This window comes from Oreochromis aureus, linkage group 17 (genome assembly GCF_013358895.1).
Source record: "Oreochromis aureus strain Israel breed Guangdong linkage group 17, ZZ_aureus, whole genome shotgun sequence".
Lineage (NCBI taxonomy): Eukaryota > Metazoa > Chordata > Actinopteri > Cichliformes > Cichlidae > Oreochromis > Oreochromis aureus.
In genome coordinates this window covers 11,378,556-11,404,103 of record NC_052958.1, presented here as the reverse complement: position 1 = coordinate 11,404,103, position 25,548 = coordinate 11,378,556, and the positions used below count along the sequence as shown (strand labels likewise).

Sequence of the window (25,548 nt, the reverse complement as noted above, 5' to 3'; positions counted from 1 at the left end):
AAGACTTTTTATGTCCTTTTGACTGTATTCAGTCTTATTAGACAATGTTAATTGATTGTTCTGTGGAAAGCAAAGAAAAAGAGATCAAGATGATGATAAAATAATATTTGACACTCTTATTAGAAAAAAGTTGTGCTTTTTTTTCCTCTGGTGTGTGCTTGTTCTTCATCTAAGATTTGCAAACTTAAGCCAGAGTTAGAAACTAACTTTTTAGCCCATAGGGAGACTCTGATTGCTACACAGAGAAACAGCCAGTGTAGAATCCGAATATATCTGACTAACAGAATTAGGCACAAGCTATAAGAAGAAGCCAAGAAAACTAGAGCTATCAGAACTTTTCAACCTTATAACACAAAACCATTTTTCTCTTACAAAAAATAGTATTTGACAAAAAATGTGTTTATAATATGAAGGAATGCTAGTTTCCTAAATTATATGATGAGATTTTTAAAGAGTAAATATAATCAGTTGAACGGGCTGTGTGTGGGATGGATTGTGTATGTTTTGTTTGACTGGATCCCTGAATTTGATGGAGGTATCACTATTTTGGGGGAGGCCTGAAAGCATAACACTCAGACTTTTCTGTTTGGCATCGTCTGTTTTCCCCTCTGTGGATTCCTCAAGGACAGTCAGTCTGGCTGTTGTGTAATTTGGGATATAGTGCTCTTATGTGGGGAGAAGAGTAGAAGTAGGAAGGGGTATAGATAAAGATAAACTCCAGAGAGCGACAGAATAAACTGAGAAAGGGATGACTATACATGCTGCAAGGTGAGGTCTTCTAACTTCTCAGAGATATCAAGTATTTGTGTAATCATTACATCTCTATTTTATGTTTTGCATTTTTTCTCCTAAAGGATTATTTCTGCACCTGGTCTGATGGATTTCTATAAGAAGATTATTTGAAATATTTGATTGATTTTTTTTTTATTCCATCTCAATTGCAGAGTGGCGTCAGGGTCGAGGACAGCGCATGATCCTGCAGGATGAGGACATCACCACAAAGATCGAAGGTGACTGGAAGAGACTGAACATGCTGTCCCATTATCAGGTACGCTTTTAGTGGTATACAGAAAAATGCAGCTGGATCCTGCATTAAACTTATTATTGTGTTCCAGCGATTTAATAGTTATGAACGTTTGCTTTTTCGGTGTTTGTCGATGGTGTGGAACGCCCATGTACATGTGAAAATCAAAGTTTTTGTAAAGTTTTACAGCACATTGCATAGAGAATGGTGTCAGCTGAAACTTTGAACCTTATAATTTCGGGCTTGTAGTTAATAGAGTACAGAAATTCACATTATAAGGTGTAATTAAAGTTCCACAACTACACCCATTAAAAAAAGAAATACTGTCATTAAATAAAAAATGGCAGGTCTTTGTTTATAGATAGCCTCTTGGGGCAGCAAAGCACTGCTTTTAATGTAGCTGCTGTTTTTAGATCGCCTTCTTACCCACATGCACTTGTGGGTTTGTTCTATGTGCTGCGTCTCCACAGCGTGTAAAAAAAGCAGTTCTTAACTTAAATACCATTTTGAGCAAGAGCACAAAATTGCAAGGAGCATAATGTGATGAGTATGGTGGCTCTGTTGCTGTAGCGCCCAAAGGCACACATGACATCAGTCCTTTCTCTCAGACACTTCCTCCTCATGGACAAACCCATGCTGCACATGTGAATGCCAAACGACATCAAGCATGCTCCCGTATCCTATCCTGAGCTGAAAATCTACGTTAGACATGGACAACTTTACATGCCAAACTTCTTTTTTTGTCAAAATTAGAATCAGGTAGTTTTATTACTTATTTATTTCATATTTTTATGGGCTGAGTCACAAAATTTTGTAATTGCACAAACTTTAAAGAAAGTTAGGAAAGGTTTTTGTTGCATTTCAGCAGCAAACCTGAAATTTATCACTTTAAACATTTAGAAGAGAATTTGATAGTGAGCACAAACACCTGGCATTTGGTATTGCATACAATCAATCTGTCTCCCTTTCTTTACTACACATCATCTCACTATCTGTGGCTCCTTTTGCAACTCATCTTCACCTTTTCCTCTTAAGCTGACTACATAATTCAGAGTTCACTTATTGCAGTTATCTATCAAGTACTTGACAGATAAGGACATCCCCTTATACACCACATGTTATCTGCCTGGCTCACAAAGTGAGGCAAGGAACTTTCCAACAGCACAGTGACACTTAGGAGTAATCCCCTGTGTGGAGTGGGCTTCAGGTGTGCTGCCTCCGGGGATCATCTTGTTTTTGAATTTGATTAATGTTGGCGTGGACACACATCACTGGTCAGAGACCGTCAAACGAAGACAAATGCACAAAATACAAAGACGTGTCACTCATTAAATACATCGGTGCATTTACACAGAGACTTTGACACGAATCGGCAGGTGTTTTGTGCCACATGACTCATAACTGCACATCCGGTCACATGGAAGGAGTTTGGATGGGAAAACAGGCCTGTATTGTCAATAAGGTGTTAATAATTCAAGCAGTTGAGCAAGTAGCGACTGTGCCCTCCAAGTGCAGTTTACGTGGTGCCTAAATTAAATGTCAGCAGCAGCGAGTGTCAACAGGCTGAGAGTATGAAGCGTGGGTGGAATGGATTAGGGAGCTGATTCAAATCGGAGATAAGATAATGAAGACAGAAGTTAATTCATTTTTTCAGGCTGGGGAATAAGGGCACCTTATCCTTGACAGACCGAGAGAGGGAGGAAAAAAAACATGGCATCGTCTGTGAAATTGTCAGGAGGCTAAACAAAGAGCTAGAAAGGGAGGGGACATCACAAACACATTCAAGCTTCAGTCAAGGGCATCTGCAGTCCCATATTTAGCATTTCCAATCTTCTGTTACTGACTTCATTTCTTTGAAATGATCTGATTTGAAATCCATAGATCGTTGTGAAGGAGATCAAATCCATTGATGCACTCAATTGATTGATGCCATCTTAAAGGACCCAGATGTGCAGCTATATTTTGCCATTTCCTTCAGACATTTTTCATCAGTATTGTTTGTCCAATCTGAACCTAATATGGCCAACCAGACACACTGAATAGAATCATGTGCTCTTCTTTATTACACTAATCTGCTTTGATCTGCCACTAGCCAAACTCCCCCCGCACTTGGTTGTACTGTCACAGTTTGCATCACAAACTAAGTGGAAACTTCTCATTCGGGAAAAAGTCACATGGGTAGCTACAAGCAAAAAAAGAAAAAGAAATGACATTTTCCATATCTGATCTTCCAGGCACATAATGAGACATTTCTCTCCGCCTCCTCTCTTTCAGGAAAGTGTGCTCTGTTTTCTGCCTTTATTCTCCAAATGTTATTTCCCCAAATGCCACTCCTTCTTTTTCACATTCTATTATGTTCCACTGCGCTCTGCTTATTTCATATGGGTTCGACATATAAGAGCAGTGATCAGGGAGGAGATCTCCCCTGTGGGCCTCCTACAGACAATGATATAAACATATTATGCATAAGGATCAGATTGAGTGAAAGGGTGAAATAACAACGCAATCTTAATAACGCCCTGGACCTCACACTGCACACACATACACATTCATGGGCTGAAGTCCCCCCCCCGGTTGCATCCACCCACACGATGATAAAGATCACTTCAATTAACCCGGGCTTAGCCTGCAGCCTGGGTAGTCATTTTATGTAGAATAGAGGCATTCTGTGTGTGTGTGTGTGTGTGTGTGTACTGGTGGGAGAGGCTGCATCCCAGTTTCATTAATTGAATCCTATTTGGCAGACTGGGGAAGGAGGAGCATGCAATTGACTGGTTCATTCATTCATTTCCACACACACTCACACTTCACATCTTCATACACATGCTCTCAAACACACACAGACACGCCACCCTAGAGGGAAGGTATTATTGAATAGAGACTTTGTGACATCCTCTCTCACACAGGCCTGCACAATGCTCTGCTAAACTCTCCCTCCCACTGTCAGTCATCATATGTATGTGTGGGCAAAGCAAAACACATAAGGGTAATAAGATATTCTCTGTTTATTCACCTGAAACAAGAATAGATGGAAGGAAATACAGAAAGTGACACCTACGCAGTGATATGTTTTTTTTTCCTATTCTTAGTGGTCAGAAATGTGTACAAATGGGGAAAGAAATACCACAGAAAATTGCTATTGTTTTGAAGAGAGATTTACATTATATTTGTGTTTCAGGTACCTGACAATGCAGTAATGGCCTTGGTTCCCAAGCAAGTTACAGCCTACAACTCTGTAAATAACTCCACCGTGTCCCGAACTTCTGCAAGTAAATATGGTAAGCCGGCCTCTTTCTGTACCACAAGTTTCAGTTATCACAAAGCCAGTTTCTTAGCTGGACCAAGTTTGCTTTAGAAAAATATGTATTTAACTCAGTAAAAGAAATATCTTAGGAATTGATGCTTGGTAATGCAAATGAAAATCATTAGCAAAACTATACGTATAAATTTACTTGAAATAAAACAATCCACTCAAGGAATAAAAATTTTGAATTTGTCCATTTTTTTAATAGTCCGGTGTTGTTAGAGTAACTCACTGACCCTGCAGCAGTGGATGGTATCACTGCATGTCAGCAGTGGCAGGCCAGAAATACAAGATTTCTAAAATATAAAGAGACAAAAACGCACTCTTTCCTCAGTCGTTCCAGCCTCTTGAGAATCCAAAGTGGCTCCTCTTATCCTTCCATGTGCCTGTGTTTTTTCCTGTGTGCCTTCTCCACGTCTCCTTGAACCTGCAAAACCATCAAGTTTGTTGCTGATCAAAGGGCTAAGCCTCACTGGTCACAAACACTTCAGACACTTCAAATGTGGTGCCACGTTATTAGCATTGTCTCATCTCCATATGGTCTCACCTCATCTCTCCAGCTCTAAATTAGACCAGATAGGGCAAGGTGAGTGGTGCAACAGAAGAGGGAGGGAGGGAGGAGGGAGGATGCCAGGAATACCCCCCTCCATACACACCCCACTATATATATATATCTATATATCTATATATATATATATTTTTTTTTTTTTAAAGGGACTGACTTCAAATGCAAGTGTGATGCACTTCACAACCAGTGTGGTATTTGAGAGTGACTTTGAACTCTCCCTGAGTACAATAGCCAAATAGTGAAGAAATAGACAAGGGTGAATTTAATAGAGCTGCTGAAGAGCAGCAGGAGGAGGAGGAAGAGGAGTGGGGCTGGTGAGAAAGTTGTGCAAAAAAAGTTCAAAGATTCAGACAAACATTCTCTATAACATGTTGAGTTGGAGAATGAAAGGAGAAACCTTTGTGTTTGATCTTTGATGTAATGTTTCCATCAAAAAACCACAAGGAGGAAAAGAAGGGAAACACGGGAAATATAACAGCACGCGTGGAGCAGGATCAGAATAGAATAAAAGAAAAAAAGAAACTCTCTCTCCTGTGTATCATTCACTACGCATCACCCTCAGCTCTCAAACTTCTTGAATAAGTAATTACCACAAAATGAGCACACTGTTCTGCCATACCGCAAGGGCAAAGCTAACAATTCAAAGCAGCAGATTTTGTGCAGCGCTTGTCCTGCACAGTGTATTTGGTTTGTTAACCTTGTAACAAAGCTACAGTTAAATAACGCTCAGTGAAGTGCCCTATAGGAGACGCAGGCTTTTTATTTTTTTTAGTTGATCATACTGTGATCAAATATGAGTAGTCAATACATAGACACATAAAAACACACGCACTTTGTATCTGTTGTCTCCAGCTGTCCCTTATTTTCCCGCAGACTCTCTTCTCCATACACTCCTCCTGCTTCTCTCTCTGGACAGATTGATTTCTGTCACGGTGAAAATCACTCCTTTTTTTTTTTTTTTTTGCACTCCTCTCCAAACCGCACCCACTGATCAATTTTTTTTCACACTGTGTAAACATTCATTGAGCCATGTGTTTGGAAATGTCATCGCCGCTCCGGCCATTGGGTGGGCCATACATATTTCATCTCGTCTGACACCTGTTCGATTTTGTGTCAGGCGGCAATGCTATGTCTTGTCACTTGGAGAAGAAGCCATGAAAAATTAACCATGCAGACTTTCTGAAAGTTTCATATCCAATCTCACACACCTGTAAATTGGAAACCTCAGACCAAGAAACTACATTCTGTTGCTGACATGCAGGTTATAGTTTTCTTTGCCTTTTTGGTTCCATTTTTTCTATTGTGTTTGTGCTGCCCGTGACTGATTCTTGCCTTTATGTCAGTTTTCTTTTTTCCTTTAAACTAGTTTGCTTTAGCTCAAATCTGTCTTCTGTGACTATCTAAAAACAAAAAAAATTTTTTTTAATGATGTTTACATATCTTTATAAATTCATAAATCATAGTATGAAGGCACAGTTTTTATAAAAGAAATCTAACACTTATCTGACTCTGTGTTGCATCGATTAGCAGCATTACATAAACTGAAGCCTGTTGTTTCTCACAGAAAACATGATCAAGTACACTGGAAGCCCCGACAGCCTTCGTACCCGTACTCCTATGATCACCCCCGACCTGGAGAGTGGGGTGAAGGTTTGGCACTTGGTTAAGAACCACGAGCACGGAGACCAGAAAGAGGGCGACCGCGGGAGCAAGATGGTCTCTGAGATCTACCTGACAAGACTTCTGGCGACCAAGGTTAGCAATCTATGTTTAGGAGAGACACTAAGCTGTGAGGACCTACTGTACTAACCTCTAGGTCCATATTTTTGTTCTTAGTCTCTACTAGAGTAGCTTTGCATGATTCACAGGCCAAATAATCATTATTTATATTATATTGGGCCTTGGTGCAGCCCATCCTTTTATCCACTGTGTCTTTTAAAAGAAAAATGTTTTAACTTCCTTTTAAGCTATCTTTATTCTGATTAGCTGCCCCTCACAAACAGAAAGACTGAACAGCTGGTGGGTGGGGTACTGTGCTCACAGACAGAGCTGCGTTTCTGTAATGACCACATTAGGGATATCCTCTCTCATTAACTCAAATAAACTTCCCCTATGTTTAATCTGAAGAGAAAAATCAGGAAAGCATAATAGGTCTCCTTTATCTAGCTGCTCAATTTACCCAATGCTATGTGATCAAACCAGACAAAATAAAGTTATCCAACTCAGCTGTAGCATCTTTAACCGAAGCAGTTCAGCAGGTGAAAGGCTAAAAGGTCACTCCATCTTTTACCCCATGTTATAATAACTAAGAAATCCCTCGCTGTATTTAAATATTCATGTTTACTTTGGATGAGTCATCTCAGTGGAAAAGATTATTCAAATGTATTCCTCTATCCCCTCAGGTGAGAACGAGAAAATGGATATTTCTGTTTGTTTTTCTTTTTTCATTACTGTTGCATTGATGCAGCAGCATATCAAAAAGGGTAAAGAAGAAAAGACCGATGAAACCAGTGAAGGTTTTTCTGTTATAAAAAAAAATTATCAGGCAAATATAGAAATGACTATAAAATGGGTCTCTTTGAATGCGCCTTGCGACAATGGCCCCTAAGAAGGAGAAAAAAAATACAGTTAATTTGGTTTGGAGGAAAATGTGACTTTGATCCAACAGCTGAATGCAAATTAACAATCCGCTCTTAAAGCACCTTGTCCCTCTTTTTTTTTTTTTTTTTCCACCCACACCAATACACCCTTTCTATTAGACTAAGACAGCCATATGGGGAGGGTAAAAGAAAGTGGGAGGCTGTGAGTTGAAAATGTTTAGGATGTGTTTTTTTTAATTCACCAACACTTCCGCTTTTCGTCTCCTGAATGTCTTTGTTTAGCTGTTAACATAGGGAACATAAACCCAGTGCAATATATGCAATATAAATGAAAAGTGTCAGGAGTCTAAAGTGGAGTGTCTCAAACACACCGGTAGCACATCCATTAAACAGGCACAGAGGGAAGAAGCAGGATGATCATCCTTTATGGAACATGTTGGCTAATGAGCAGGAACATGGAACTAATTTGGGTGTGCCAATTCCAACTTGTCTTTGAAACAGTACATCTAGATAATAGGCAAACAAATCCTCTTTTTTTTTTTTGCCGCTGCTGTGTTTCTCTTTATGAAAAGCGCGTTTGCCTTCCGGTGAACAACAGCCTCTACAACCACAAAAGCATTTACAGCAGGAAGATAAAGTAAGAAACCCTTTCCAGTTATATTCATTTAGTCTCAATCTATCGATTTATTTATCTCAATCTAAACTCAAATTCTAAACAAAAATGATTTAAACTAATGCTACGCAGATCATTCTTTTGTTCATATTGATACCGAACACATTAAAATATTTACGATGTAGGGTGGAAAAAGTTGATGCTTGATATTAAAAAAGTATAACTTACCATCCCATCTACCAATCCCACTATAGATCTGCAAAACAGAATCTCAAAAGAAATTATTTTTTATTATCAGGAATTGTTGATTTGCATTTAGCTGGACAGATTAAACAAGTTATCTCAGGGAGTTAAGATACTTATCTGTCCACAGTTAGACAAATTGCCTATAATTTGAGGCGATTTAGCCTGCAAGTGGGCACCCAGCTAAGATGAATTCACAGTGGAGTAATAGATGAGAAACCCAGAGTAACAGCTATAAGCTTAAAGGATTTATTGTAGCTGTTAAACATGAGTTTAACATACACATACCATGGTCACTCTGCTGAAAAGATTACCAAAGAGTAACTTAATGCTCTACCATGCTACACTGGATGGTGTTTAGGAGCTATGGCTGAATTGTGCAGGACCAATGTAGAGCACTACAAACACTGCAGAAAACAGAATTCCATATCAGCTTGACAATCATCCCAGTACTGAAGCATGGTAATCATCATAATTTTGGTGTTTCTTCGCTTCCTCTGCACCTGGACAGCTTGACATGATCTGGAGGAATATTTATTCCCATCCAAAGGTCTTATAGTAGAACAGTTATCCCGTACATTTACGTAATCCCATACAACTTGAAACACTGATGTCTGCTTTTTCAGCAGATATATCACCATGACTATCTAACAGATTTATTCAGTTATTGTTATTGTACTGTCTTTATCTTACAATATAAAGCACCTTGGGGGAATTGTTGTTGTGATTTCGCCCTATATAAATACAACTGAATTGAATGTTTCACAAAGACAAAGGTTAGTATGTGATTATTTACCATATTTTGTTTGTCTCTACCTTGACTTGGCATTCTAGTGATACCATATACTTCTTATAGTCAGTACACTTAAAGTTGTAGTCAGTTGTTTTTGAAGTCATGTAATACTAAAAAAAATATTTTGCTCATACTTATACATTGATTAGTGGGTAATTTCCATCCATCCATCCATCCATCTTCTTCCACTTATCCGGGGCCAGGCAGCAGCCTAAACAGAAGCCCAGACCTTCCTCTCCCCAGCCACCTCCTCCAGCTTGTCTAGGGGAACACCAAGGCGTTCCTGGGCCAACTGAGAGATATAATCTCTCTGGAGTGTCCTGGGTCTGACCTGGGTCTCCTCCCGGTGGGACATGCCCGTAACACCTCACCCAGGAGGCATCCTTGTCAGATGCCCGAACCACCTCAACTGGCTCCTTTCGATGTGGAGGAGCAGCGGCTCTACTCTGAGCCCCTCCCGGATGGCCGAACTTCTCACCCTATCTCTAAGGGAGAGGCCAGCTACCCTTCAGAGGAAGCTCATTTCCGCCACTGTGTATCTGCGATCTCATTCTTTCAGTCACTACCCACAGCTCGTGACTATAGGTGAGGGTAGGGACGCAGATCGACCGGCAAATTGAGAGCTTCGCTTTTATACTCAGCTCCCTCTTCACCACGACGGACCGGTACAGCATCCGCATCACTGCAGCCGCAGCACCAATTCATCTGTCGATCTCCCGCTCCCTTCTCTGCTTTTGGTGGATGATGTGGTTCTGTTGGCTTCATCGGGTGATGGCTTCCAGCTCGCTCTGGAATGGTTCTCAGACGAGTGTGAAGCTGTGGGAATGATAATCAGCACCTGCAAATCAGAGGCCATGGCCCTCAGCCGGAAACGGGTGGAGTGCCCACTCCGGGCGAGGGACGAGTTCCTGCCCCAGGTGGTGGAGTTTAAGTATCTCTGGGTCCTGTTCACGAGTGTGTACTTACGTCTTCCAAAACGTATTTTCATAAACTTCATGAATGAATTCATTAAGAATACATACAAGCAGGTGCTGGTTTGTTGAAGCGGCCATGTTGCCCCGCCATCTTAAATACCTAAACAACAGCTGATTAAAAGCTAACGTAATGCCACCTTTAAGGTTATGCTTATGTTCTAAAAAAACACCCATAACACCATTGTTCTGATAAGCCATTTAATTAGATTCCCACATTGTATGAGACCTTATTCAAAGTGCCCAAGTTCAACAATATTGGAGCCACTTCGAAGAAAGTTTCATTAACACCGGCTGACTCATCGACTCCTTATACAGAGTTAATAGATATAGACACCAGGTGAGGTAAACACTTGCTGACAGCATACAGTCACTTAAACAGTGACCAGAGTTGTTTGTCCTACAGCGGCCACCGTAGCACTGCACGATTATGCAGTAGAATTGGAGGTGTATGAAAACAGGTGACTAAAAATCTGGAATCTGCTGACATTTAGTGGTGACATTCTACACACCGGAAAACCAACAAGTCTGGTGATCAATTAACAGGGAAAGAGAGGCGCAATAGTGACCGTGAAACAGGGCATATGAAAGAAACTAATAAACAAACTACAGATCCCAGAATAGGATGAGGCAGGAAACACAGAGCAGCTATCGTCATGACACATACTGTGTAGTCGTCCACACACCTTCACACATGCACACGTCGCCTCTCAGCCTCTGTGAGTCGCTCCATTTTCCTGCCATTATCCCGTTCCAGAGTGCAGGAAGGTGGCTTCTGACTACAGACAGCACATCGTCTTTCCAGATGGATTGTTTTTGAGAAATAACCAGTTTATCTTGGCTGGCCATCTCTCTTGCTGAGAAATGATTGGGCAGACAGGCAGTGTAATTGACTGCGTTTGGCTTTCACCTTGCCAATAAATACCTCTCCTTGGCAACGCCACTCACATCTCTCATATTAGCTCCATCAGTGACACTCTTGAGTGTGGGTACAGGACGTGTTCACGTGTGTGGACTGGTGCAGGGAAGGATTGCATTTTCCCTCCACTTGTACACTTGAGTGTGTGTGTGTGTGTGTGTGCCTGTCTCAGCCTCCCTGTTTCATTGCTATCCCCAACGTCGCTTTCCTTGCATTTCAATGCGGAGGCAGATGGCATCAAAACATCCAGATGACACATTGTGTTTAGAGTGCAGTCTAATGACAGGGTAGATGGTCGTGGGGGGGTTATGTTGGCAGTTTCAGCTCCACCAGGGAACAAGAGAACCCTGTGATGATGACAGTGTTGATAGTGGTGCACCCCTTGAGATCGAGGATGACGTAAAATGTCACAGCCTAAGCACTGGTAGGCACATACACAGATTTCACTGTCTCTGCACACATGTACGCGATAGGCCTTCCCATACCAGCTAGGAAGGCACGTGGGCTTGATATAGAGATATGTGATACCGTCTTCATAGAAAAATGGTAAGCTGCCGGGAATGTGGGCCACATTAGAATTATAGCCATGATTGTCGAACTAACAGGATTCCCTCCTCCCACTCTCCCCTTCTACCTCTCCTGACTCTGTGATTTGGTCACCCGCTCCACCCAAATTGGATTTTTATTTGCCAATGCCTGTACACACCTCATCTGCCACACTCAATGGCCTCTTCTTCTGATAGGAAACTTGTGTCGTTTCATTTCCATCTCTGGCTCTCGCCTTTTTCCCGTGCATCCCATCAGCTCATTCTTTACAAGAGGATTAGATTCTCTCACTCTCTGTCTCTCTTCTCCTCCTCCTTCTTAAAGTCACCAACATTAAATCAAATTAGGGTCAATGGTGCAGTGTGGGAGCTAATCCGGCAGCACAAAGAGGCTTAGGAGATGCGCCTCCTGTTCCTAGATATTATTAAAAGTCAGCTGTGAAATAACAATTTCCCCCATCAAAGCTGCAAGCAGATTTAGGGGCAGGGTCTGTGAGATATGAGTCAGACACATAAACATCGGAGCTGGGAGAGAAAGTGTCATGCACTGCACAACTCAAACTGACACAGGAAAAAAAATATACATATTAATGGCATTTCTGCTACTGTTAGTGAAGTTTTGAAAAATGAGAGAATGACTGAATCTTTGTAACTCTCCTCTCCTTGCTCTGTAGGGTACGCTACAGAAGTTTGTGGATGACCTGTTTGAGACCATCTTCAGCACAGCCCATCGAGGCAGCGCTCTGCCACTGGCCATCAAATATATGTTTGACTTCCTGGATGAGCAGGCCGACAAACACAACATCCACGACCCGCATGTCCGACACACATGGAAGAGCAACTGGTGAGTTCATTTAGCATCTAAATCTAAATATGCTGTGGGTGCTGATATAGAAATATGCATACACACCAAGTAATTGGTGTCAACTGCACAGAATGGGAATGTTTAAGACTCCTTAAACAGTTATTTGGATCACTGATGGGCATTTTGATTTTTTAAAAGTACTACAGGCACACTGGCATTGCCTGGGTATTGCCCTGTCAGAGCCAAGTTTCACAATACGCCTCTTCCTCTCCTAATATCCATTAACCACAGGGGTGTGTAATCTTCATTAAAGCCAACCACAAGGGGCTAATCCAATTGGCTGCCAAGACTCTCCATCTATTATCATGGATAACTGGGCCAAAAAAAAAAAAATCCTGTCACTGTGGAATTCTCTATAGTGACAAATGTTCACTCCCAGGTGCACAAGTACACCTCTAAATTAATATCTGCTGATTAATTTAGACCATATTGACCCCTGTGAGTCCACCTTAAAAGGTTGGCTGGGGTTAAATAACTGACAGTGCCCTGGAATGGGGTGAGCAGAGGAATGAAAAGGTGAAGAAAAGGAAGTGAACACAGTGGGAGTTAAATGCACACTAATATCTCATTAGCCTCATAGCCTCTGCCAAGATCCCAGCATGCATCACTCAGCCCAAGGCCCAGGAGAACCACAGATATTGGAGGAAAAATTTATGTGTATCGAGGGACGAATAGACATAAAGGAATGGGTAGGGAGAGGCTGAAGGAAAATATTATTTACTTTACCTCATGAGCCTAATTTTAGGGTTTTTCTCTGTGTTACCGGGCCAGTCACAGTGTGTGTTAAGTGTTCTGAGAGGTCGACGTGCTTCTCCTCATTAGACTTTCACTGTAGGGCTATAAATAAAGCACAATTTATCATAACACACCCTGGGAAAAAGCCACTGAGGCTGAGCACAGTTTGTGCTGATGCCACCACAAGTACCTTCTCAGTGTGGAACGTGCATATGATTGTGTCTTTAAGCACCTCCCTGCGTGTGCATATGCATAACCTCATGACCTCATCTTAAAAGACTGCAATCTTGGCTTCAACAGAAGCCTTCGTTTTGTCTCATGGTAGAAAATAATAATGTCAGTGTCCCTTCCAAGCTGAGCCCCCATCCCATTAAACCTATCAGTCCCACAGTTATTGTACACGCCATTAACTTCAACTGCAGCAGGAGCCCCTATATTCTACTACTACCCCCACCTTGAGGGTTCCCTTCCTTCAGTGTCCCCTGATATAACCCTTATGTTAGATCCTTCAGCCTTATACCATTGTCATATCATGCCAGTGTATTTGTTGCTATAGCTTACCAGTCAACCGTTTTCTTTTTTTTATTAGTTGAATGTTTAAAAGTTTGCAAAATCTATACTGAAATCAGATTGTGAACCACTATTTTACCCCATTCAGTGAGAAAATTTTCACAATTTTTCTAAAATAAAAGCTGACGGTTGCTTTGGCATGATTAATGCTGACCACGTTTCCATCCCAGTCCACGAGGGCGGTGTCCCTGCAGGTTTTAAAGACCTGAATCACAGATTGACCTCTGGAATCAAGGCATGTTGAACATTTAAATCAGCTGTATAGCCACAAGTAAAACCTTACATCAAAGTCAAGTCCTTTACATCAAAGCAAGACTATCAAAAAGAAAAAAAATACTATGCCTTTCTGTACCTCTATGATGCTGCTACACTAAGTTTTAAAATGTGCACAGTGCTAAATATGAGTGTAAATGACCACCAAGATATATTCAGATCAAACCAAACTGCAGAAGACATGTTGTAAACACTATACGTCCTAATTATCATTTGTCCTGCACATCTTAACAGCTGAAATAGCCTTTAGATATGTAGATATTAGTTCTTAAAGCATTTTCTTGTGCTTGACTGTCAACAGAGATACATAATAACTTTGCCTTGTCCTTTGATTTTCTTGTGGAAACAATGACATTAACAAAATATGACCCCAAGTGGTTGGTGGCATACCTTGCAGAATCATGACAGATGATTAAGGCCCAAGTACTAGGTGTGGACTTTTGGTATTTGGAAAAAAAAAAAAACAGTTTAAACTTCTTTTTCACCGGTTTTATTGCTTTTTAAAATAAACTGCCTTTTCATGGTGCAAAGTTAAATTTAGTTAGACTGTTAGTTTTGTATGTATTGTGTGACAGAGTTGTAACATGTTTTGTATGTGTGCACAGTCAGTATGTACATACATGAGTCAATGGCTCCCAGAGCATCTCCAGATGGTATCTTTTGGATTAGTGGCAGTGTGTCAGTGTCTGCTCTCATCCTCACTCCTCTGTATTTGGTCCGCGTGTGTCCGTCTATATGCGCTGCATTTCAAGATGGACAGAATTTTAATTATTGTGCAAAACTGCCACATACACTCCTCTTTTCTGCATGCAGATTATCACTTATCTGCTATCATACTGCAACACAATCCTACTCAGGTCTGCCACAGTGGTAGTAGTAAGCAATCTAAGTATAAGGTGCCTATCACAGGAAGAAAATAGCACAGTTTTGCTTACTTAGACCCTGACTGGAACAAAATTCAGTCAGGTCACCTTTATAAAGCTGTTAATTAAAAATTTAGCTCACTGCATGTCTATGCCATAATGGCACCAGTGAGATGTTCTACATCACAACATCTGTGATTCTTTTCCTGCCAATGGTAAGCTAATTCATTAGGCCCATTCCACAAAATGGGCAGAACATCCTAAAACTGGAGATTCAAAGGGCTGCATGAGGTGGTTTTCAGGGACCACAAGGGGACTTAGCTGTTTGCAAATGTTTTAGGTACCAGTGTTAAAGTGTGGATGCATTAAAAAATAAGAGAAAAGCAACTAGTTAGAATCACATTTGTTCTGGTCACATTTTGCCTTTAAAACAGAAATAATTCTCCTATTTACATCTGCCCAGTTTTAGTAAAGATGCTGTCTAAACTATTGCTTATTTTGCTTGCTTAATTATACAGTTTTTTTTTTTTTTACTATATCACACTCTTTCATCAGTTTGAAATGACTGCACTTTCAAGTGATGAATCAGTGAGCCCTTTTCTTACTCTGCCAGCATAATTTCTTTAGGATATGAGATGCCCTTGATCTTGGCAGCTGATATTTAACCTAATCCCTAACCAAAAGGACCGATCATGACCATCATTCAGATTCCTAAAACTACTCAGCAGGAGTAAACTCAGATTTGCCTATTTTCAATGGATAAGGCATACTTATTATGGTGGTAATTTTGCACACACAAAATTGGGCAAAATCTCATCATCTTAGCATCCACTGCCCCATTGAAACGCCAGCTTGTCAACAATCAAGACAGCACAGCAGCCTTGTTAATATCCCTTTGATCCCTGCACCTAATCCCACTAGATTTTTTTGCTTAGATTAATTTTGAAGTCATAATGCTGAGTTTTTCCCATTCTGAGTTTAAATCCTCTTTTGTTACATTGTACAGCTGAATATCTTTGTGGGTGGTTGTACTAGAATAAATGCTCAGTGGATTGTCGAGGAACACTGGTGGTACTTTAAATGAATGCGTTTCAGGTTTTTTTTTTTTTATTACATTTTATGCTCTTTTTTTTTTTTCTATACGCAGAAACTTCTATGTAGTGTAGACAGCAGCAGTGTCTTTGTTGATTTTTGCCACATCAGCTAAAAGCGCAGAGCCCAGAGAAAAGTAAAGATACAGAGATCCAAGTAACACTCAGCTTTTTCTTAATACCACCTGAGCCCCTTTCACAGCAATACACAGATAAAGCTGGCCCTATATCTATTCATTTTGGCAGAAACAAGCCCTGCAAATAAACAGACTTGTGTATTTTTATTATTCCTGACAGGCACAAAATAGGACCCACTTGCACAAACAAGGCAATATGAACTGTGTCACTGCGCGGCCCCCAGCAAGGACCCCTGGACACTGCGAGAAAAAAAAATGAGAGCCAGCCACCACCTGGTTTTAAAGATAAAGGCTTTATTGAATTGAGCACACACATCAAATAGAGCACATCAGCAACAGCAGGGCTTGTGTACTAGCTTTGCAAAGTGAATGAATCCTCGTCCCTTCTGGCGAATAATATGTTCATGCCTATTGACTAGCTGGCTGTAGCAAATTTGAAAACGGCATTTAGGGACTTAATCTCAGAGCAGCTCAACCGGACACAGGCTGTTGTTTTACTTCACACTCTTTGTTCGCCCATTTGAATGGCTATTCAAGCATTCTGTCACCGAGACAGAACTGAACAATCACTGCAAAACTTTTTTTTTTTTTTCCACAGGAAGCCTAACAGACTACATTAGTTAGCATGAATCAGTTTTAGATTTTCTTAAGAGACTACCCTTATTTTTTTTACAGGTTAAAGAATTTCATATTGTTGTGTCCAGAATTGGAAATATCAAGATCGGGAAAATTAAAAGGAATTTAAAGAAAACAGCAACACACAATTATTTGTCAGGAAATGAAAAGTTGCATGATTTTGAGTTTGTCACTAAACTACTTTTCTCTTTTCCCTCTCTGACAGCCTACCTCTGCGTTTCTGGGTGAATGTGATTAAAAACCCCCAGTTTGTGTTTGACATCCATAAGAGCAGCATCACAGATGCCTGTCTGTCTGTGGTGGCCCAGACTTTCATGGACTCCTGCTCCACCTCAGAGCACCGCCTTGGGAAAGACTCACCCTCCAACAAGCTGCTTTATGCCAAGGACATCCCCAGCTACAAGAGCTGGGTGGAGAGGTAAGCTGTCAAGAAAAGCGCATGTGCATACACACCAATTACTGGATAGATGAAGAGAGAAAGAACCATCAGAAAACCTGCATTAAGCGCGTTTCATTCCAGCACACACAATGCGACTGTAGCAGTGTGATCTATGAGCTGTGAAACCCAATCCAAATTACAATGCAGTGGGAATAGATGGGAGTGCCCAGGGCATGAGATCTACAGGACATAGGAGTCAGTGTGCTGGAAGGGTGCAGAAGTGTGTGTGTGTGTGTGTGGGGGAGAGAAAAAAAAATCAAGCGAAGCATTTTTGAGAGTTGCAGGCAGCAGAAGCCGGTAATTTGTTAAAATGGAAGTTTTATTAAATTTATTTGTCAGCAGGGGAGGCAAAGAGGTCCTGAATAAAAGATGGGGTACTGTGAAGTGGTTCCGAGTATTTATGTGGCTGTAGCGTCGTTGCAAAGCAAGCCTCAGGATGAGAATATATGTGCTTGAATGGGTGGAACCAAATGAGGAGCTTCAGGCTCGGGATTGTGTGGCTCTCTCTCTCTGGTCTCCTATAAGCGATGCATAAAAAAAGATATGCGTGGACAGAATAGAGCAGCTGCTACTGTGAGGGGAAAAATACTGGATGCATGTTTTGTTTTGTTTTTTTAATAACTGCATATAAACAGGGAATGCCTGGTATCACAGAATGGCGTCAATGCTAATTGCCGTTTTGTACTTTTACAAATTATTCTTTCAATCAGTGATTATTGCAAAGTGAAACTGCCTTAATCTTTTTAAAGAGCCACACTAATGGCCCAAAGTGGATTTATGCCGTTTCACTTTACTGTCCAAAGTGCCACAGCAAGGGATTTACCAGGGGGAGGATTTTCAGGGCATAATCAAACTATAATAGAAAGAAACTGTAGAGGTTCAGAAGAGATATCCTATTGTTCTCTGTCTCCCTCCTCCTCTATCTTGGTTATAAAGAGAGGACGCTGCTTTAGCTGGTTAGCAGGCCATTGGATATCTCCATGCCTTGAAATCAGCGTCTCTCGCTCAGTACTACCCTGCTGAGACTTTGCTTGAAACACCACTTCAGCCACTAATAAATTACATAAGACAACAACTGCATTCAGCACTTCCATGCTATGCAGCTGGGCAGAGCCACAATATCCCAAAGCTTTTTACTTGCTACAATATGTTGATGTTATTAAAAAGGCGTCGTGAAGTGAAGCAGACCCGTGAGCTACTGCCACCTGCTCTGAATTTGATGTGGGAGTTGAAGGTCTCCAGACAATGACAAATCCATCACACCTGTCATTATATTATTTGTATACAAGACTGCTTGCATATGAATCAGTACATTTAAAAGTATGGGATATGTGTGGTGTTTTTTTTTTTTTTTAACAGCTTTTAAACTTCAGTAGTAAACATTACTGTAGAGACATCGGCACTTGCAACAAACTGGATGTTAAATTGGTATAGCAGTATTTTTATTTCACTTCTGCAAATAATTGACCAACTAGTTATTTAAAGATTACAATGAATTAAATTTAAAAAGTTGGTGGTGAAGAACGCCAAATGAAATGCTGCAGATTGGCTTGTGCAGGGTTCTGTTTGTGGTTGATCTCATTAGAGATATACTCGCATTTTCCACCTAACACAACAACACTAGTAATGAAAGTGATCGCAGCAAAAATGCAAACACCTCAGCAGTCTTTAATCCGCATAATTGTCACACATCAGTTCAGTTTGAGGCTTTCATAGTTTCATATTGTGACATGTTATTTCACATTTCAACAAAGAAACTACTGAATAGCTGGCTTACTTAGTAAAAAGTAACCTGATTGTAGTGGCTGGGCCTACAGCTATCTTGTGATTTATACAATAGAGACTTTAATTTCGCTTTCCATACATACCACCTCTTATTTGTTTTCCCCTTTTATTGCTTATGCTTGCTTTAGTGAATGTTATGAGCTTGTTGAGTCTATTCTCATGCTCATGACACTAACAGGGCCCAGGTCAGAGCTCTAGCTTTCAGTACTGTGCAGTGTCAATACAGCTATGACCTCTGTGAGTAACACCCACCTGCCTTCTCCTTTGCTCTGTTAGCTCTGACAGCTTGTTTCCTGGCAAATATCATCACACGCACTCCCAGAATTATCCATCCATACAACGGGCCTGTCCTCAAGTGGCTGTAGCTCCAGGAATTTAATATGTAAATAAGCAGCTTTAATCAACACAGTTGATATGGGCAACACAGCTGCTGCTGACAGTGACTGATTGCCTTTAGCTCAGTGCGGCGTGTGTGAGTATACTGTATGCTGTTGCAGTGTTCCATTTTAAAACATGAGGCCTCTCTGCATCTCCAGATTCCATTTAGGTCACTTTACTATGAAACGTGCTTTTCGTCTCTATGCTCCACGCATTAGTCAGCCATTCATAAACAATGAGCTCTGAGGTAAACATCTGTGTAAAAAAACATCACTGGGCCATATTCTGCTTTCAAAATCATTTAGCACTTTTCCTTTTAACATTTTTTTTCCTGCAGTAAACACACCTTAATGCTTTGTACTGTTCCTCCTGCCCTCTCTTCACAGATACTACTCAGACATTAGTAAGATGCCAGCGATCAGTGACCAGGACATGAATGCCTACCTGGCAGAGCAGTCGCGGATGCACATGAATGAGTTCAACACCATGAGCTCTCTCAGTGAGATCTACTCCTATGTGGGGAAATACACTGAGGAGGTACGTAATGCTGGGACCTATTATACCTTTTGGCAACACATCAGTGCTGTCGCTAACTATGGGGGTACTCATAAGAGGCAAATCGTACCTTGCCCAGGCATTTACCCCCCAAAAGTCATGAAAAGTCAATGAAAGGACGGACAGTGTATTAAAATGTGGGAAGTAAAACGGACAAACTAAAGCCAACTTGAAGCCAAGAGCAGTAAGTGCAGGCCAGCTGGGTACAGTGGGACAGTCAAGCTCAGGCACTCCCCAAATCCAAGCCAGTATTTCAATAGCTATAATCAATTTCTATAGAAATCTATTGTTTTAGTTTAGTTACTTGCTGGATTTGTAAAGTCCTGTTAGTAATAGCGTTGTGTGTCTTTTTCATGGTCACGCCGGCAGATTGTGTGTGCACTGGAGCAGGACGATGCAGCCAGGAAACAGAGGCTGGCCTTTAAGCTGGAGCAGGTGGTGGCCTTCATGAGTCTGGAGAGCTGAGAACCGCACTTCCCAGGGTGCACTGGGAAGAGACCCCGTCAGAAACCGAGCCGTGCCTGAGCGAAGACCTGTCCCCATCTTTTTTCATCATGTGACTTCCTCCCCTCCGCCTTTCAGAGATGAATTCTTCCTCTAACTTTTTTTCTGCTTCCTGTTCCCTGAGAAATCCTGTTGTTTTTTTGTTTTTTTTTTGTTTTTTTTCTTCTTCCCATTCACTCTGCTGCATAGACTAGTTTACCTGAATTTATGCGAGGGGTGGCCCGGAGCTGAGGTTGGCGTTTCCCACAGTGCAATGTGGGGGATCCCTCAGCTTCACCACAGAGAAGCTTCAAGGGGTGATTGCTTGAAAGCTGGCCATATTGGCAATGTGTCGATCCCCCCTGTTGGAAGGAAAGAGGGGAAAAACATTTTTATGTTGCCTTCAAGAATTTACACCGATAGGTAATTCTTTAAAAACCACAATGTTGGGTGTCCATTTTGTTGAGAACTTTTCAGAATAGGATAGTTAAAATAAAACCATCTCTAGAGTTCAGTTTATTGTAGTTCTATATTAAATATACAGAATCAAGAGGAAGCATCAACACTGATGACTGCAAGCCAAATGAACACCTCTGAAGAAAATTAATGCAAGGATGGTTTGCCAAGTTTACACTGTACCTTCAAGCAAAGCATACATATCCGTGAAATCTGGGGCAAATCCAGGCAAGCCTAGAATGTTCTTGTGTTCTTTAATGTAGCTGGAGTTGTATTTAAGAAAAAGACTGATGGGGGAAGGGAAGGATTATCGCTTCTCTGAACTTTTCCTTTACTGAACCATGATGAACTTTACAAACCAGAGCATCCCCAGCCTATAGCCCTTTGCAACATGCACACATTTTTATCTGCCCCAGCATACATTTAAGAAAGCGCTCATGATTTCTGCTTCCATTTGGCTTATATAGCTACTGCAAAATTAAGCTATTAGATGAAACCCTGGAGCCCCCGCCCAAGTTGGATCCTTTGTAAAAAACAGAAAAAAAGAAAAAGCACACAACCAACTCTGGAAGACAGTGTTTTGACTGCTAATCCAAACACCAGTAGCAGTCTTTGCCTGGCTCTTGCCACTTCCAACCTTGTGTCGCCGCTGCGACGGTCTATCAAAGCACACACATGCACACAAAACGCACACACACTCAGCAGCTACCCAACATCCTGACTGCCCAGATTTCTACGCCAACAACGGAGGAGGTAAAGGGAAGAGCTGACTGAAATGCACTGGGTAAGAAACTGCTTGATCAATAAAAACAAGAATGATTCAATACAGCGTGTGCTACCTAAAGAGGCTCTGTTGTGAGAGTAGCACTTCTTTCCCGGGATGTCCCAATTTTAAGACTTTTGTGTGGAGAAATCAAATGACACGGACTTAGTTGGTCAGCCAAAAACCAAAGGAGCTTGAAATTTTCAAAAATGGTCAAAAATGTATTTATAAAGTGCCACTGAGGAACTGACAAACAAAGGACTATGTATAAGACAACCACTTCTAAGACAAAAAAAAAAAAAAAAATATGGTGACTTGAACTTTAAGCAACATGTGTGATTTTTCTGACCTCAGTGTGTCGAGGTGAGAGGCTCTGTGGGCGAGGTGATCCGATCCTCCTTTCTCTTTTCATCGTCCCGGGTCTCTCCGGCTCTCGGCACACCGTTCACCCCCCTTTTTCGTCCGGCTCCTGACTTACCAGTTTTTCTGTTTTGCACAAGCATTGGAGATGGTAGCTAGTTGCATACGGCAAAAACCCCAACTCTTGAGTGTGTAACTGTTTGAGGCGCTCTTGTCTGTATTAGTGTAGTTGTCCTCAGTGGCGGCAGGGGGCGGCCTTCTCCAAACCTCAAAAAAAAAAAGAGAAAAAAAAGAAAGAAAGAAATTTTTAAAAAAAGATCTGATAAAGCAGAGCAAGACGTGAGCATCACGGCAAGGTAAACAGAAAATGATGGACATAGATAAGACTTGTTGGATGTGAATCCCCACTATGGGAGAGAGCGATGGAAAGATGGAGGCGCCCTCCGTACCTTTTGACCTCTGCCCTTTCTTTTGCCTTGACAACGTGCCCCATGTGGTGATGTGAATGTGTGAAGACCGCCCTAGGTCCACCTTGGGTCCTTTATTGGCTTTTTAAGCGCATGTAAAACGTAAACAATTTAAGAAACTTATTTAAAAAAAAGTGAAAAATAAGAAAATTAAGCCTTGCAATGATGATGTGGATGTGTTCTTTTATCTTTCTTTTGCTTGGAAGAATCAAGATGGAAAAAGTGGATTGTTCATGTTATAAAAACTATAACTTTCGTTTAAGGTGGAACCTTTATCCAGACCAGTCCCCCTATGACACAGTCTCATCCCTATGATTTTTGTGACGTGATAGATGCTAAATAAAGGAGTTACTGTATACCTTTGCATGTTGACCTGTTTGGATGGTATGAAATTGAATTGCCTTGCAAAAAGATATTTAGAGACTTCTACAACTGCTAGGGGCTTTTGAAGTCATTTCCAAGACAACTGCTCATTTTCTGGATGTCATTTAAAGACAGCATGTACCCCATTTTGGATTTTCTTGTCCCATTTACTGTGTCCTCCATTACAGACCAGCACTCTTTTTGTGTGACAGCTGTGCCGCCTCTGCAGTTTAAATCTGGTCAGGCAGAACATTTGTTCTTTTTTATTGGTTTTATTTTTTCCTATTGAAAACTGCGTTAGATTAAGTATTTCATCGTGATAAATGCTCAACTTCCCAGAAAAAAAAAGCTCCTTTACAGTGATGAAGCCTGCCCATTTTTTTTTTTTAAAGAACAGAATATGTGCAGTTATGAAAACAGACGGATGTGATTAGATGCAGGTTCACGTCCTAAAAAGCAACAAAGGATTGCCTCAATTTGCCAGCACAAGATGTGAAAATGAACAAAGAAAAAAATGAACACCAAGAACAAATTAAGTAGGCCTATACCTCTAATTTATCATCCATAGCAGTAGAGGCGCATTAGCTTTGTTAGACTAATGTTTTAGACCAAGTTTAGCAAGTGACTCCATTTTTTTAAGGGGTCCTTGTCTGTATGTAAGATAAACAAATCATTGTTAACTTTCTGCAGCTTTTTGAGAGGTGATCAAAAGGGTTTGGGAATTATGTCTTTGTGCATGTTTATCTCTGCAATGTACACTGGATGTCCTCCACTGCATCTCAAAAGCAACCCTTCAAGTTGAGTTTCAATTAGCAGATCTGGAGGAAGTCACAGTAAGGCAAGTCTGGCAAATGTTGAGCGAACAGAACCCCTGCCTTTTGAGTTCACTGCGTGATGGCACACACCACACTTCAGACATAGAAAGTCTGAACCCTCAGTTTATATTTAGGATACAGAACCTACTGGAACATTTGTTCCATGCAAGTTTAGGCTCTGCTGTATACGCACTCTGAATGTGCAAATTGGACTTTTAGGGATGTTATCTTCTATGGTTGTTGATCTTCATGGCCAAATTCCCAGAACTTTTTGATCACATCTCATACAGCATACAGAACTTCTATTATTTCATTTTAGGGACATCCAAAGTTTCTCCTCCCAGCTGTGTGTTACTAAAGAAGATGAGAGCCCTCAGCTGTGATTGCAAGTCTGCTTCCCCCGGTGTCTCATCCTGTCTTTCATTTCTCCCTCCCTCGCCCTGTCACTTCCCGGGCAACAAAGGTCGTCTGGTAGTAGCCACCTAGCGTTGCCAAGAGCACAGATAAAGTTTCCACCTTCAAACGTTTTGTAGGAACTAAAAATGTCCTCCTAGCTCAGTGTTATAGCAGCTGTTACACAAACATGCTAGAAAAGACTTTTACTAGATCATATTTGAAAGATAAAGAGTATCTTATTGAGAGATGAAAACGAAACCTGGGGGATATAAGGCGAGCTTCTCTAACTTTGTTATAATTAATTGTATACCTGTGTATGTAAATATAATGCATTCCTATTTTGCAGTCAAGAACAAAATACTATTTGTAATATAGAATAAACTTTATTATGAAACCAAGCATTTCACGAGTCTGGTTGTTCCTTATTGTGCGAGTTTGTGAGAAAAACCTACCTACACTGCGTCTTTATGAGCTGGATGGCACTAATTTCCTTTTCAATTCCTGTGACAGTCGCTACAGGGTATGTTCAGGGATGTAGAGGCCATCGCAAGTCCCCCACTGTGGGGTGCCAGACAAAGCAGCAAAGAAAAGCTACACAATAATGCATAACAAAGAGTCAATTGTACTCTGGGATTTCTCATTACTCCCTTGCTGTTGACTTTATACATGCCAGGATACACAAGGGATAGAACTGTACTGTAGCTGCAAGGTCTCTCCGATGATAAGAAACACCATGATGATCTTTAAAAACACTTGTCCAAATTAGTCAAAATATGGTTTCATTCAATCAGTTCTGCCCACAGTACCATTGGGGAAGATAAAGGAAACCATGGATCTGGATCTGAATGCAAGTGGCTTCAAGGGTAAACCTCTAAATAAATATGTAAATTGGCATCCAGCAATCATAATGTATCTGAAGACTATCACACAGCAATGACATCCAATTCAGCCAAAGCCATTAACATCATCATAGAGGCTGACACCGGCTAGCAAAGCATAAAGAAACATCCCTGCCAACTGAGAATTGAAGATGAAAGCTGAAGTACAAAAAGCTGGTTGATCTGTCATGAGCAGCAGATAGTAGCACTGGATTTTAGATTTGGAGCCAGGTATTTAAGTAAGTAGGTATGCCAATGGCATCCTTAAAAATTATCCAAAGCCACTATTTTTACATCATTCATTGTTACAATTTAGAATGTAGAGGATTGGCTCTTGAGATATTACATCACATTTTTGAAGCAACATCCTAAGATTAGGTTTGTACAATACACAAATAGAGTGAGATATACCCCAGAGCCGTAATGTATAAAAATAAAACATGGACGCAAACAATATCTTATTAAATGAAAATTTACTATAAAAAAAAAAAAAAACTATAAAGTGACATGAATGAGAACAGAAAATGGTGATAGAAAAAAAAGATTATTCGAGAAGGAAGTACACAACAAAATAGAGCAAATGTATTTTGTTGTCTTAAGGTTCTAGAGACCAAGAAGGGGATATTTCATGCATCTTATTGGAACTAAAGATCTATGTGG

At 40.8% G+C, this 25,548-nt stretch overlaps 1 protein-coding gene and 1 long non-coding RNA gene across 6 annotated transcripts in view; one reads left to right on the top strand and one right to left on the bottom strand.

Annotated features, from left to right (window-relative positions):
* The window catches only part of plxna4 (plexin A4), a 238,495-nt gene extending 214,086 nt beyond the window's left edge, over window positions 1–24,409 (top strand). For all 3 annotated transcript variants that reach the window (XM_031726553.2, XM_039601058.1, XM_039601057.1), the window contains exons 26-32: window positions 945–1,048; window positions 4,203–4,302; window positions 6,461–6,651; window positions 12,255–12,424; window positions 16,956–17,168; window positions 19,739–19,889; window positions 20,277–24,409. In XM_031726553.2, the coding sequence (XP_031582413.1) occupies window positions 945–1,048; window positions 4,203–4,302; window positions 6,461–6,651; window positions 12,255–12,424; window positions 16,956–17,168; window positions 19,739–19,889; window positions 20,277–20,372 (1,025 nt within the window). In that variant the 3' untranslated portion in view covers window positions 20,373–24,409. The remainder of the gene's footprint in view (window positions 1–944; window positions 1,049–4,202; window positions 4,303–6,460; window positions 6,652–12,254; window positions 12,425–16,955; window positions 17,169–19,738; window positions 19,890–20,276) is intronic.
* Window positions 4,517–25,548, bottom strand: part of LOC116309846 — a 108,172-nt gene continuing 87,140 nt past the window's right edge. Inside the window, exons 4-5 of one of the 3 annotated variants that reach the window (XR_005608849.1) lie at window positions 20,611–22,236; window positions 4,517–4,755 (exon numbers count right to left, since the gene is read on the bottom strand). This is a non-coding gene — a long non-coding RNA (uncharacterized LOC116309846). Of the gene's footprint in view, window positions 4,756–17,462; window positions 17,708–19,898; window positions 22,237–25,548 lie in introns of those variants that run through there. The other 2 variants (XR_005608850.1, XR_005608851.1) reach the window with 2 other exon arrangements.